General features: G+C 41.8%; 2 protein-coding genes across 2 annotated transcripts in view; one reads left to right on the top strand and one right to left on the bottom strand.

The window, feature by feature from the left end:
* Positions 1-2,007: 2,007 nt before the first annotated feature.
* adi1 (acireductone dioxygenase 1) lies at positions 2,008-7,899 on the top strand. The gene is given in 6 exon segments (XM_037746942.1): positions 2,008-2,432; positions 3,167-3,226; positions 3,228-3,287; positions 3,539-3,718; positions 7,458-7,579; positions 7,716-7,899. Coding segments are annotated over 5 exon segments (540 nt in total). The 5' UTR covers positions 2,008-2,309; the 3' UTR covers positions 7,575-7,579; positions 7,716-7,899.
* A 4,089-nt stretch (positions 7,900-11,988) lies between these two features.
* trappc12 (trafficking protein particle complex 12) overlaps positions 11,989-14,433 on the bottom strand; it is a 47,177-nt gene continuing 44,732 nt past the window's right edge. The window contains 4 exon segments of the mRNA XM_037746427.1: positions 11,989-13,022; positions 13,025-13,084; positions 13,087-13,222; positions 13,483-13,501. Coding sequence (XP_037602355.1) covers positions 12,982-13,022; positions 13,025-13,084; positions 13,087-13,222; positions 13,483-13,501 — 256 coding nt within the window. The 3' untranslated portion in view covers positions 11,989-12,981.

Raw genomic sequence — 14,433 nt, 5'->3', positions numbered from 1 at the left:
ATTTAGCCTTTGTGTGTTTCTCATATGTCTACCCCAAGGTTAAAGGGGCTATAGGTATCTGCTTGTTAACAGTGAAACCTGTGGCCATTAAGTCGACGACAGTCAGCGTCCTGTTGCTCGCGCTTGCACTACATACAGTAGACGTGAGCGAGCATCAGTCAGAACAGTGAGACGATACACACAAGACTGAATGTGATTGACAGGCATCATGTTGATTAACATTAGCAACATTAGCAGCTAAAAGCACAATATCACTCTATATTTCAGCTGCTTGGCAGTAATGTTAGCTGACCAGACGAAGGTCTCTCCATGAATCGAAGGCCCAGCCGATGTTCATACTGGTTTCCCCCCTGATGTTGGTCTTATTCCTGTTCATTTCCCTGGAAAAACTGGCCTGTTCATACATTGGTAATTAAAACGATTAAAACATGTTTATATGTATAAAAACTTCAAACAGTCCCTTTAAAAGGGACTGTTTGTAACTTCTTACAAGTATAAATCATTGCTGGTCGGTGTCCCATGCGCGCTCGCGTGTGTCTACGCTGTTCAGACTCAGACTCCAACACAAACTACAGTGAAGCACCAAAACCTCTTGGTTGTATCTAGTGAAGCCCATCTTGCAAAACAGTGTTGGCCGCGGTCGGAGGACGCGGGGGAGACCGTAGTTTTGGTCTCCAGGACCAGAGTCTCTGCTGTACTCTGCTCCTCTGCTCCTCTGCCTGCTTGCCTTCACTCACACACCACGCTCGTTCTCACTCAGCTCGCTCCATCTCTACACGTGCATGCGCGTTCACTACACACTGCAGAAGAGTTAGTTTAGCTCTGAGAATATCTAGTGAATGTTTGTGCAGAAATAACTGCTGCAGCTCCTCCAGACCAACAGAGGTTTCCCGTGTCTTGTGAAGTGACGGGGCTCTGCAGAGAGAAACTTTATCGTCTCCGACCAAAACTCCGCTGTCTCCCCTGTTCCCTCCGGCCGCGGTCGGGAGGCTGAGGCGGGAAAAGCCAACACTAGGATCAGCATTGATTCATGGAGAGACCTTCGTCTGGTCAGCTAACATTACTGCCAAGCAGCTGAAATATAGAGTGATATTGTGCTTTTAGCTGACGTGTGTCTCCTCACTGTTTTGAGTGATGCTCCTTCATGTCTATGTAGAGCGAGCACAATCGCGAGCAACAGGAGGCTGACTTTCGTTGACTTAACAGCCACAGGTGTCGCTGTTAACAAGACATTTCTGATTCTTACATAAAGTCCCTTTAAGTGTATATTATAAATGGGCCATTCTGCTGAATCGGTGCCTTTTCTGCACTAAAACTATCTGTATAATACATTACATTATCAAGCAAAGAGTCCTGCACTTTGTCCTAATTGTAGTAATTTGAAGGTACATCGTGTAAAATCTTATAATAAAAACTACCTTGAACACTTAGACCCTCTGTGGCACTACACCTCACCATGAAACACAATGAAACACAATGAAACACAATGAAACATAATGAAACACAATGAAACACAATGAAACACAATGAAACATAATGAAACACAATGAAACATAATGAAACACAATGAAACACAATGAAACATAATGAAACACAATGAAACATAATGAAACATAATGAAACACAATGAAACACAATGAAACATAATGAAACACAATGAAACATAATGAAACATAATGAAACACAATGAAACACAATGAAACACAATGAAACATAATGAAACACAATTAAACACAATGAAACACAATGAAACACAATGAAACATAATGAAACACAATGAAACACAATGAAACATAATGAAACACAATGAAACACAATGAAACACAATGAGTGGAATCCTTCACAAACTTGTTTTCTATTATTGTGACTCTATTTCCAGTTTAGACACACAGATACATGTTCTCTCATTGACATGTTAGTGATGTCCCCAGGTCTCCACTCAGTCCTGTTAGCCTAATGACCCCCCCCAACACACACACCTCTAACAGTCACATGATCAACAGGAAGTCGCGTCATTAGAGTCTCGTGAAGGCAGCTCTTATCAACAAGTTGTCAACATCTCTGGTAGAAGAGCAGCGGGGTCTGCAGAGCTGCTGGCCTCACTCACTCTGCTACAGAGGATTAACCGGGTCTAACGTTAGGTGAGGTCGGGCTGGCTGCAGTCACGTGACAATCAAAGGCAGCAGACACATTCCTCTCATTGCTCTCTATAGTCTACAGTCTACAGGAGGTCAGCTGGAGACACGTCCAGCTGTTAGCTCAGTTAGCTCCGGTTAGCTCCAGCGGTTAGCTCCTCAGCTAGCTCCAGCATGGCAATGGAAGCCTGGTACATGGACGGGTCTGAGGAGGACCAGAGGACGCCTCACAGACTGAACCCGGACCAGCCCGTGTCTCTGGACCAGCTGAGACAGCTCGGGGTGTTTCACTGGAAGGTAAAGTCACTAACAGCTGTCAGAGGAAGTTAACCAGCAAATCGGTCAAAACTGAAACAGGAATTAATCTTCCAGTCTAGAATATATAGAGCATATAGACATAGAATTGAATTGTATAGATCGGCCCCATTGTCACCGATACCCGACTATTAGAGTCTGTATCGGCCCGATATCTGATCCAGTATCAGTATCGGTGCATCCCTAATAAACACTTATTCTCCACTAGAGGTGTAAGAAAATATAGGAACAAATTGAATATCGCAATATTGTGTTTTGTGATACTGTATTGATTCTCAAAAACACTGTATTGATTTGTAATTAATAGTTTACATGCAAAGATGAACTCAGTCAATACTTTCTGTCATCGGCAGAGAGATGCTCCTCTCAGTGTGTGTGTCCTCTCAGAGTAGAGCTATGATGTTGGATGTTACAGGGACTGGGATCAATGCAAATGCAGATCCTACTGTTCTGATGGCAGAAAATCAGTAAACGTACTCAGATTTTATGCATGTGGTGGTGTGTTCTTTATACTATGACAGTTTCCCTAAAATTAGGGTAAAGATTGCAATATATCTCCTTGCTTACAGTATCGCAATATATCTCAATATATTGAATGGTAACCCCTGTATCATGATACGTATTATGATACGTATCGTATCACCAGATTCTTGCCGTCACACAGCCCTGGTCTCCACAGTTTGTTACTGATCACAGTTGCTGCCTTGTTGTTGCAGCTGAATGCTGATATCTATGAAAGCGACCCGGAGCTGGAGCAGATCCGTAAAGACCAAGGCTAACTCCTACATGGACATCATCTCTATTCACAAGGACACACTACCTAACTATGAGGAAAAGGTAACCAAAGCACCATACATTTTAAATCAGACCATATCTTCTAACAATAATCTGTTTTATTCAGAGAAACACTGATAGAAAAACCTGAACTAGAGTGAAGTGGAATGTCCTCACTGCATTAGAGGATTTTCTGACCTGTGGGAAGTTAGTATTAAATGACCTGCGTTCTTAGCTAGGAGTAAAGTTGTATAGTTCCATGAAGAAACCACCATTATTCCTGCCTCTTTGTCTTTTTGCATCTGTACTCTCAGCTGAAGATGTTCTTTGAGGAGCACCTGCACTTGGATGATGAGATCCGCTACATCCTGGACGGCCAGGCCTACTTTGACGTCAGGGACAAGGAAGAGCGGTGGATCCGAATCGCCATGAGAAAGGGGGACATGATCACACTGCCGGCCGGCATCTACCACCGCTTCACCCTGGACGAGACCGTACGTAGCACACGTGAATGTGACTGTCATCGATATGAAGCCACATGGAAGTACAGTGGTTAACTGCTTTCTGGCTAACTGGGGAGGTGTAGATATTCAACACTGACAGTGTTAACAACACACGCCAGTACACTGGATTAGATGAGATGACATTTAATAGAGATGGTCCGATACCATTTTTTCCTTCCCGATACCGAGTATCAATCTGAAACCAGCGTGATAAAAACATCTATAGTTATTATAACTATTTAACAGCTGTTTACTACTTTTTTTTCTGGGTTAATGAATTATAATATACCAGATTCTGGGAAGTATCGGACGCATTTCTGATACTGGTATCGGTTTCAGCACAACTCTAAAATTGTAATGATGCACGAGGAGAAAGTGGGCTGTTAATGCAAAAATCCCTATGTTTGAATTAGGGATATACAGATACCGATACCGGATATCGGTGACAATGGAGCCGATCTATTAAGTTCAATTCTATGTTATACACATTATATACTGGAATTTGAATTCCTGTTTAAGTTCTGACCAATTTGTTGCTGTATTAAAAAAGGTTTACATTGGAATTATTATTCCAGTTAATTTTGAAGATTTTTTTTGCCAAGTTGTTTGTGTATGATTTATTATTTATTATAAACAACAATTCAGTAAATGTATATCTATGTATTTACAGACGTAGGCAAAGTTGTTGGTAACGTTCTGTTAAAGAGAGAAAAACCCACAATGGTCACTGAAATAACTTGAAACTGACAAAAGTAATAATAAATAAAAATTCACTGAAAATTAACTAATGAAATCAGATATTGTTTTGAATTATGGTTCAGCAGAATCATTTAAAAAACAAACTAATGAAACTGGCCTAGACAAAAATGATGGTAACATTAACTTAATATTTTTGTTGCACAAACCTTTTGAGGCCAATCACTGCAATCAAGTGATTTCTGGTAACTCTCAATGAGACTTTCTGCACCTGTTGACAGGTATGTTGGCCCACTCCTCGTGAGCAAACTGCTCCAGCTGTCTCAGGTTTGAAGGGTGCCTTCTCCAGACTGCATGTTTCAGCTCCTTCCACAGATGTTCAATAGGATTTAGATCAGGGCTCACAGAAGGCCACTTCAGAATAGTCCCAATGTTTTGTTCTTAGCCATTCTTGGGTGTTTTTAGCTGTGTTTTGGGTCATTATCCTGTTTGAGGACCCATGACCTGCAACTGAGACCAAGCTTTCTGACACTGGGCAGCACATTTCGCTCCATGATGCCTTGATAGTCTTGAGATTTCATTGCACCCTGCACAGATTCAAGACACCCTGTGCCAGATGCACAAAGCAGCCCCATAACATAACCGAGCCTCCTCCATGTTTCACATTAGGTACAATGTTCTTTTCTTTGGATGCTTCATTTTTGCGTCTGTGAACATAGAGCTGATGTGACTTGCCAAAAAGCTCCAGTTTTGTCTCATCTGTCCAAAGGACATTCTCCAGAAGCTTTGTGGCTTGTCAATATGCATTTTGGAAAATTCCAGTCTCGCTTTTTTATGATTTGGTGTCCTCCTCGGTTGTCTTCCATTAAGTCCACTTTGGCTCAAACAGTGACGGATGGTGCGATCTGACACTGATGTACCTGACCTTGGAGTTCACCTCTAATCTCTTTGGAAGTTGTTCTGGGCTCTTTTGGTTACCATTCGTATTATCCGTCTCTTCAATATGTCATCAATTTTCCCCTTGCGGCCACGTCCAGGGAGGTAGGCTACAGTCCCATGGACCTTAAACTTCTGAATAATATGTGCAGCTGTAGTCACAGGAACATCAGGCTGCTTGGAGATGGTCTTATAGCCTTTACCTTTAACATGAAGGTCTATAATGTTCTTTCTGATCTCCTGAGACAACTCTCTCCTTAGCTTTCTGTGGTCCATGTTCAGTGTGGTACACACCATGATGCCAAACAGCACAGTGACTATTTTTCACCCTTTAAATAGGCAGACTGACTGATTACAAGTTTGAAGATACCTGTGATGCTATTTACAGGACACACCTTAGTTTAATATGTCCCTATAGTCACATTATTTTACATCTTTTCTAGGGGTACCATCATTTTTGTCCTGGCCAGTTTCATTAGTTTGTTTTTTAAAATGATTCTGTTGAACCACAATTCAAAAACAATATCTGATTTTCATTAGTTCATTTTCAGTAAATTTTTATTTATTATTACTTTTGTCAGTTTCAAGTTATTTCAGTGACCATTGTGGGTTTTTCTCTCTTTAACGGAACGTTACCAACAACTTTGCCTACGTCTGTATTTGTTACATTTAGTTTTACAAATTTAGAAAGCGATGTTTAAGTCAAGCCTGCTGTTGCCTTACACATAAAAGAGTGATCCCAGCATACAGCTTATTAATGAAACATTGGTATCGGTATCGGGACTGAAGAGTCGGATCGGTGAATCCCTCATTTGAATAAGACTAGATGGAATATTGAGAGCATGACCCGCCTGGTGTTTCCATACAGCAGAGTACAAACAAAACAGGTGCAGATGTGTGTTGTCAAATGGTATTTATGTTACCAAACATGTGAGATGTAATTATCATTCATTTGATCATTATTAAAAGAATGCACAGAATACATGCTTTAATGCATTCCTATTTAAAAAGTCGCAGCCGTGAGATGTGTTACTACTGTCAGCATGGTCATTACTGTTGCCACTGGCAAGTGAAGCTTGTTTGAGTTTGTACTTCCAATAAGTTGACCTAAACTGTTGTTCCTCTTCAGGGCTGTTGGTCTAAAAGCCTGAAGGTCCTTTTCTCACTCAAAGTGCTTAACAGCAGCTAATCCGTTAGCTTCCGGCCAGCTAAATGAACTGGTTTCTGTGAGGAAAGCTAGTTGTTTTATTGCTGTGTGGGACCAAATGAATGAACTCTTTTAACATGGGATGGCAGAGTTGACATAACTTTATCCAGCCACATTCAGTCTGATCTGAATTAGGGCTGTCAGTTGACTCAAATATTTAATCGAGATTAATCACAAATGAATCGCACATTTTTATCTGTTCAAAATGTACCTTAAAGGGAGATTTGTGATGTATTTAATACTCTCATCAACATGGGAGTGGACAAATATGCTGCTTTATGCAAATGTATGTATATATTTATTATTGGAAATAAATGAACAACACAAAACAATGACGGATATTGATCCAGAAACCCTCACAGGTACTGCATTTAGCATAAAACAATATGCTCCAATCATAACATGGCAAACTGCAGCCCAACAGGCAACAACAGCTGTCAGTGTGTCAGTGTGCTGACTTGACTATGACTTGCCCCAAACGTCATGTGATTATCATAAAGTGGGCATGTCTGTAAAGGGGAGACTCGTGGGTACCCATAGAACCCATTTACATTCACTGATCTGGAGGTCAGAGGTCAAGGGACCCCTTTGAAAATGGCCATGACAGTTTTTCCTCGACAAAATTTAGTTTAAGCTTCAAAAGTTTGGAGCGTTATTTAGCCTCTCTTCCGACAAGCCAGTATGTAGAGATTGGTACCGATGGATTCATCAGGTTTTCTAGTTTCATATGATGCCAGTACCTTCACTCTAGCTTTAAAACTGAACCTACTACCAAAAAATCGCAAGTTGTGTTAAAGAATGTATTGCTGTTAAAATGAATTTGTTGAATTGAACATGTTATCGTCTTAACTTTGACAGCCCTAATCTGAACACTTGTGTTTGTCTTTACAGAACTACACTAAAGCCATGAGGCTGTTTGTGGGGGAGCCGGTGTGGAAAGCTTACAACCGGCCAGCTGATGACTTTGGCATCCGCCAAAAGTACGTGGCTTCTCTGCAGGGATCCTGAGAGAGGGATCCTGAGAGAGAGATCCTGAGATCCTGAGATCCTGAGATCCTGAGATCCTGAGATCCTGAGAGAGAGAGAGAGAGAGAGAGAGAGAGAGAGAGAGAGAGAGAGGAGAGAGAGAGAGATGTGCAAGAGAGAGAGAGAGAGAGAGAGAGATGTGCGATTCCATACGACCGCCGCTAACACTAGAATCAGGGCTTCCAACGGGATTCTGTTAGGCAATAAAGTAGGTTTACAGTAGTAGAGATGTTCCCATACTATTCTTTCCGTCCTGATACCGATTCCGATACCTGAACTTGCGGTATCGTCTATACTGGGTACCGATTTGATACCAGCGTGTTAAGAAATATATAATTAATATTATTTAACAGCTGTTTACTGCTGACCATATGTGATATGATTACCCTCTCTGTTGTATCATGTTCTTTCGTGTGATGCTTCTGGGTAAATAAATGATGATATCAGATCGGTGCATAGCCTGGAGTACTCGCCGATACCCGATCCCGAATTTTGGGCAGTATCGGACGCATTTCTGATACTGGTATCGGAACAACTCTAACAGTTAGAATGTTGAGAAACATCCAGTATAATGTGGATGATCTCCTGTAGCAGGGCAGTCATAATATGCACTAAGAAGCTTTTTAGTGGTGAAGATAATGATGTAGCCTACACTCAGAGGTGGGATCTCAGTACGTATATTTACTCAACGTACTAGTCTTTCCAGTTTATCCTGATTTTCTAGTTACCAGTTAGATTCTGCAGACAAACCATATGATCAGATAACAAATCATGTGCACACATAAACTACTTAACAACATATAAAGTCCATTAGCATCAACCAGCTACATTAACATGTTGCTTAATGCATCAGGAATGATAATGCAATAATATAATAAATGTGTAACATTTGAAGGGGCCTTTCTGCATGAGTACTTGATATCTAATCATAATTCACATTTCACTCAAAGTTTGAATGCAGGACTTTGACTTGTAATGGAGCATCACTTACTTGAATACTTGTTTCACCACAGGACAATCTGCAGTGCCTTGTTCTCTTGTTGTATTTGGTGTTAGGTGCCATCGCAACCTGACAGTTTGTTGAAATGTATGACTAATAAGCAGTATTTTTTCTAATTTCATATTCAAATCTCTCTGAATCAGAAGTTGGAGATGTCACTTGATGTATCCGTCTGTCCTAATGGGGCACAGACACATTCATAGACATTTTGTGTTGTATGGAACATAAAGCTGCTGCTATTTTCAATCTTTGCTATGTTTTGTTTTTTATCATCTTTCCATTAAACTAGGGATAAACCAATACCGGGCCAATACTGACTCTAATAGCTAGATCAGATATCGGTGATAATGGGGCCAATCTATTAAATTTTATTCTATATATACTACAGTATGCTGTATATGTTATATACTGGAATTTTTTTGTTTAAGTTCTGACCAATTTGTTGCTAAAGGTTCACACTTGAATAAGAATTCCTGTTCATTTTGAAGACTTTTTTTACCCAGTTGCTGGTGTATGATTCATTATTTTAATAATAAATAACAGTTCACTAAATTTATGTTTATTTGTTACATTTTGTTTTACAAAGTTAAGAAAGCAATGTTTAAGTCCAGGCCTGATGTTGTCTTACACATAATAGAATGATCCAGTCACTTCCACCCAGTGAGGCATACAGCTGATTAATTAAACACCGGTATCGGAGGCGGTACTTGGTAACGGAGCAATACTCGGTATCGGAGCAATACTCGTATCGGAGCAATACTCGGTACTCGGTATCGGAGCGATACTCTGTATCGGAAGCAGTACTCGGTACTCGGTATCGGAGCGGTACTCTGTATCGGAGCAGTACTCGGTATCGGAGCGGTACTCGGTATCGGAGCGGAGCGGTACTCGGTATCGGAGCGGTACTCGGTATCGGAGTGGTACTTGGTATCGGAATGGTACTCGGTATCGGAGCGGTACTCGGTATCGGAGTGGAGCGGTACTTGGTACTCTGTATCGGAGCAGTACTCGTATCGGAGCGGAGCGGTACTTGGTATCGGAGTGGTACTCGGTACTCGGTATCGGAGCGGGTACTCGGTATCGGAGTGGAGCGGTACTTGGTACTCGGTATCAGAGCGGTACTCGGTATCGGAGCGGAGCGGTACTTGGTACTCGGTATCGGAGCGGTACTCGGTATCGGCCGATACCCAAAGCCCAGCTATCGCTATTGCTATGGAGACTGAAAAAGTCGTATCCCTACATCAAACCAAACATGTTGATTTAAAATAACACTTTTATTTAGGATAAAACAAAATTTAATATACATAAATATGATCAACACAATATGTAAACAGTGATAATTAAAGATCCACCAGGACAAATCAATAAAGATTTAACAAGACAATCATTTTTGATATAATCACAACAGAAAAAATCTCTGATATGTACAATTTGGATTGCTAATATTTTACAGTTTTTGTTTAGTGAAAATGATGCGATGCAATCTGAAGGGCTTATCTAGTTTCACTGCACGAGTTAACAAAGCTGACAGGTAAGATGGAGTGGTCTTTGACTGTACATCCAGTATTACGAATGTCTGCTGTGGACCTTGGTGGTAGTTTATTAGTCTTTAAGCATACTGAAGCTCAGGATAATGCCCGTATCATGACTCACATTATGAGCCTGAAACTCCTTAAAACTACTACCAGTCTGTAGTGCAATGTACATCTCTGTTCTGAGGTCTCCTCCAATCACAATGCTTCATTTGAGGATTCCGCTGTGGTGGTTTGACTAGAATTTATTTGATAAAAATTTAGAGGAATAGTTTGACTTTTTGGGAAATACTTTTATTTGCCTTATTACAGAGATTTAGATCGATACCACTCTCCGATGTCTGTGCGCTAAATAGGAAAACTAGTGCTAGCAGCTGGTTAGCTTAAAGGGATAGTCTAGGTGTTTCTCAGTAGGGTTGTATGAGGTTCTTCTCCATAGTCAGTGTATTACCTACAGTACATGACGGTCGGCACGCCCCCAGTTGGGAGAAACAGACTGGAGAAACAGACTGGAGTACCAGACAGGAGTCTGGCACCAAACAGACAGGAATCTGGCACTGGAGCAAAGCAACGTACTGCTGTGGACGGGAGCAGCAGCTAAACAGACTATAGATACCTAAAAAAATCCAGTTTAAGTGTACGCTATATTTAGAATATTTTCACTGCTTTACCTTGCCGTCAGACAGCTATACATACTATACAGTCTATGTTTCCAACGGGGAACTAAAGCCATATCCATCTATGCTCTCGCTAAGCAACCAGACTCCATTGAAAAAAACCCTGTAATTTGACCTCCCAGAGCACGGGGGTTGCTGGCCTACCGCTGCCTCCATCGGTTCCTTAGTTTGTGTTATTGTGTGATTTTGGTGAATCCAAACTAACCAAAGTAACAGTACACGGTTTTTTTCAATGGAGTCTGGTGGCTTTGGCGAGAGCATAGATGGATACGTTGGATCAGTTCTCCGTTGGAAAGGGCTGTCTGACGCAAGATAAAGCAGTGAAAATATTCTAAATATACACAAATCTGGGGAAATACCGGAAGTAAACATGTTGTCATTACTGCGGTGACATCTCCCTACAATACGCACACATTTGAAAGCAACTATCCTAAGGGTACAATTTTCTACTTTAGCGTTACTTTTTATGTAACGTCGAGTTTGGGAAAAAACCTGAACAGTTTTCAGCTGCCTAATGTTAGCCTGAAAACTAAGTTAACACTGCGTAGCTAACGTTAGCGGGCTAAAGGCACTGTCTAGAGGCTGCGGTGGTTCCATAGAATAAATTAACTCAATCAACTAACTGTGGCGTTATTGTGAAATATAACGTTAGTTGCTCTAACTAGGGAATCTAATGACCACAAGGTAAACATCATTTGGTAGGCAGCACAAACAGAACACGAACAAAGTGTCTGCTTACCGTGTTAACTGACTCTCAGCCGAATGCGTCTTGTTGGAGACAGCTGTTGAAAACACCAACAGAATATGTTGCTGTCCTCGTAAAAGCCTTCAATTTGACTCACAAACATACTTATCTGTATTTATTATCTACGTCAAGCATTTACTTAAGTTACTATGAGCAACCACGGACACATTTGGCTGAAAGTCACTTGTTAATACGGTTAGCAGACAGTAGAGTCACTACGACTTGCCACTGCAGTAATGGCCGGCGCGGCTAGATCGCGAAATACACAAAGCGGTCGCTGGATTCGTCTATAGTTTACACTAAAAAATTATGATTTTTTTTGTGTGTCTAAAATGTGTTTAGCTGCTGCCCCCGTCCACAGCAGTACATTGTTTTGCTCCAGTGCTGGTACTCCTGTTTGTTTCTCCAAACTGGGGGCGTGCCGACCTTCCATCTACTGTAGGTAATACACTGACTATAGATAAGTACCTCATACAACCCCACTTCAAAAAACACCTGAACTATCCCTTTAAGTAGCACAAAGACTGAAAGCAGGGGAAATGGCTAGCCTGTAAAAATGACAATTAGTGGTTTTACAGGGGGTTATGAGCTGGACTGTTTCTTCTTCGGGACAGTCTTGAGGGACCATTACAGGTGAGCTTTTCTGTTTTTACAGCAAGTAGTTAATCAGTGAAGAAGCAAATAATATTGCCGTCCCTGAAAAATGAATAAAATGCCCTACAGCGAGGTAAAAGCTGGTAAACAACCTCCTTATCACTGCGATTCAAATTGAATGAATGCAACATTTGAAAAATGTGAAAAAGAAGAGAGGAGGAGCAAACTAAGCCTCCCTACAAAATCTACAGCATATCCTTTATGAATACTCCTGCAGACGGAACTTCCAGTTGATCGGATTTTGAAGACTTTCTTTCTGTATTACAATTGCATTATCACAGAACTTTCCCTCAAGCTTAATATTTACGGTACGGACACGCTATCAATCATCTCATCGAACTCACGGCAAGAAAGCAAATAAGCTACATTTCCCAAAATGTCAAACTAAACTATTTCATCTGTAAAATAAAATCTTCTGCACACAGGAGTTTTTTTTTGTAGGGGTATTTTCCTCCAGAATGTTAATCCACCAGCTGATGTGAGCTGCTGGCCACGGTTTCTGATCCTGTAAGTAAATGCGTGACTCATTACTGGATCAGCCTTCGGAAGGATAGGAGTGTCTGCCGTGCCCACTGAAAGATGTGTACCTGTACCTGGGCTTCCGACATCCAATAAAAACAATTCTGAAAGATTTTGTATCAACTTGCTTCTGGGTAACCAAACCAAGCACTAAAACCACTCTCTCATAGGAGGTACAGCTTTCTACTCCTCTACAGATTATATTCCCTGTCACACTGGATGCAGCAGTGTGTGTGTCCTCTCCCACTTCATGTCCTGCCTGTTAGACCAGTTTGAGACACTGCGTGTTGAAGCTGTCCCCTCCCGGCAGGCCACGGCCTCCAGCAGAGCCTGCTTCTTCTGGGTGCTGCGAGACGACTCCAGCCGTACATAGTGGTCAGGTTGAAGAGGACGCTCTCGTGGAGGTAGAGTGCGGGGTCCTGCTGCACCAGGCCCTCCAGCTGGCCCAGGTACTCCTTCAGGCGGCCTAGATAGAGCAAGCACACCGCTGCGTTGTTGTTGGCCTGGAACATACGGGGTGGGGGGATGGGTGAGGACAGAAGAGTCGAATGTGAACTTATCATCAACTCCACCCTTCTACTTGTACAAGGCTGCTGTTGAGCTTTTGAGGTTTCATTTGAATTACAGTTGAGTTCCACAAAATCAAATGATACTGAACGAAACTGTACGGGGATCAGTAGAGTTCCAAACCTTGGCCAACCATTTCACTGACCACATCAAGCAGCCCCCACTATGACCGCAGACATTGCGCAGAAGAGCTTACCTTGTACAACAGCTGGATACTTGCGATGACACAAGATCACATGAGAATCACGGGATCACATATCACACGAAACTCCATCTCGTCAGTCTTTAAGTAACGTGTTTGTGTCCAGCAAAGCCAGAGCACGGACCGATCAGCATCCTGTGAGGAGCTACTGCCAGCTACGGGCGTGGCTTAGGTGTGTGTGAGGCGAGAGGTGATTGTTTGTTCTAAACAACAATGGCGGCTCATGAGGAGGTTAGCGTAGCTGCAGTAACTTCGGTTCTATCAGAACTGGAGAGTATTTCTTCATTGAAAGAAGAGCAAAGGACGACACTGAAGGCTTTTCTTGATGGAAAAGTTGTTTTTGCTCTTCTCCCGACTGGCTTCGGCAAGAAGTTTGATTGACAGATGGTTCTTCCAATCACCTGACAAGTATTTTTGAAAGTACCTACCCTTTTCCAAACAGTTTCCAATGACGGCTTGTCAGATGGTTCAAACAATCTGGCGGCTGTTCATGGCACACATGTAAAGAGGCGGATGGAGCGGCTTTCACAAACGCAGACTGCCGCTTGAAACGGCATTTATAAACCCCAACTGGCGATATGAAACTATATTAGAACATCAAACGGGAGGGAAAAGGAGTTTTGTTTACTTTAGTGATGTTTTTTGCTGTGAAACACCGTCGCTGTGCAGCAATCCAGCCCCAAACCAAAACAGACGGCTCATTTCTTCTTCTTTGGCAGTTTTGCTAGCACTTTTCCTGGTTCGTTGTGCTGGTTATGTGTTACAGCGCCAACACAACGGCATTGTGCAGGAAAAACCCTGCACCCATTACCCATTAATTAATCAATTAATCAATTAATCTTAGAGTGGATCATCAATAATCCAACACTATGACAGATCCACTAATATTTTTGTTGAGACGACACAATGCATGACATTAGCCTTACTATAAATTGTGTTTCTTAC

This window comes from Sebastes umbrosus, chromosome 16 (assembly GCF_015220745.1).
Source record: "Sebastes umbrosus isolate fSebUmb1 chromosome 16, fSebUmb1.pri, whole genome shotgun sequence".
Lineage (NCBI taxonomy): Eukaryota > Metazoa > Chordata > Actinopteri > Perciformes > Sebastidae > Sebastes > Sebastes umbrosus.
This window is presented reverse-complemented; position numbering and strand designations above follow the sequence as displayed.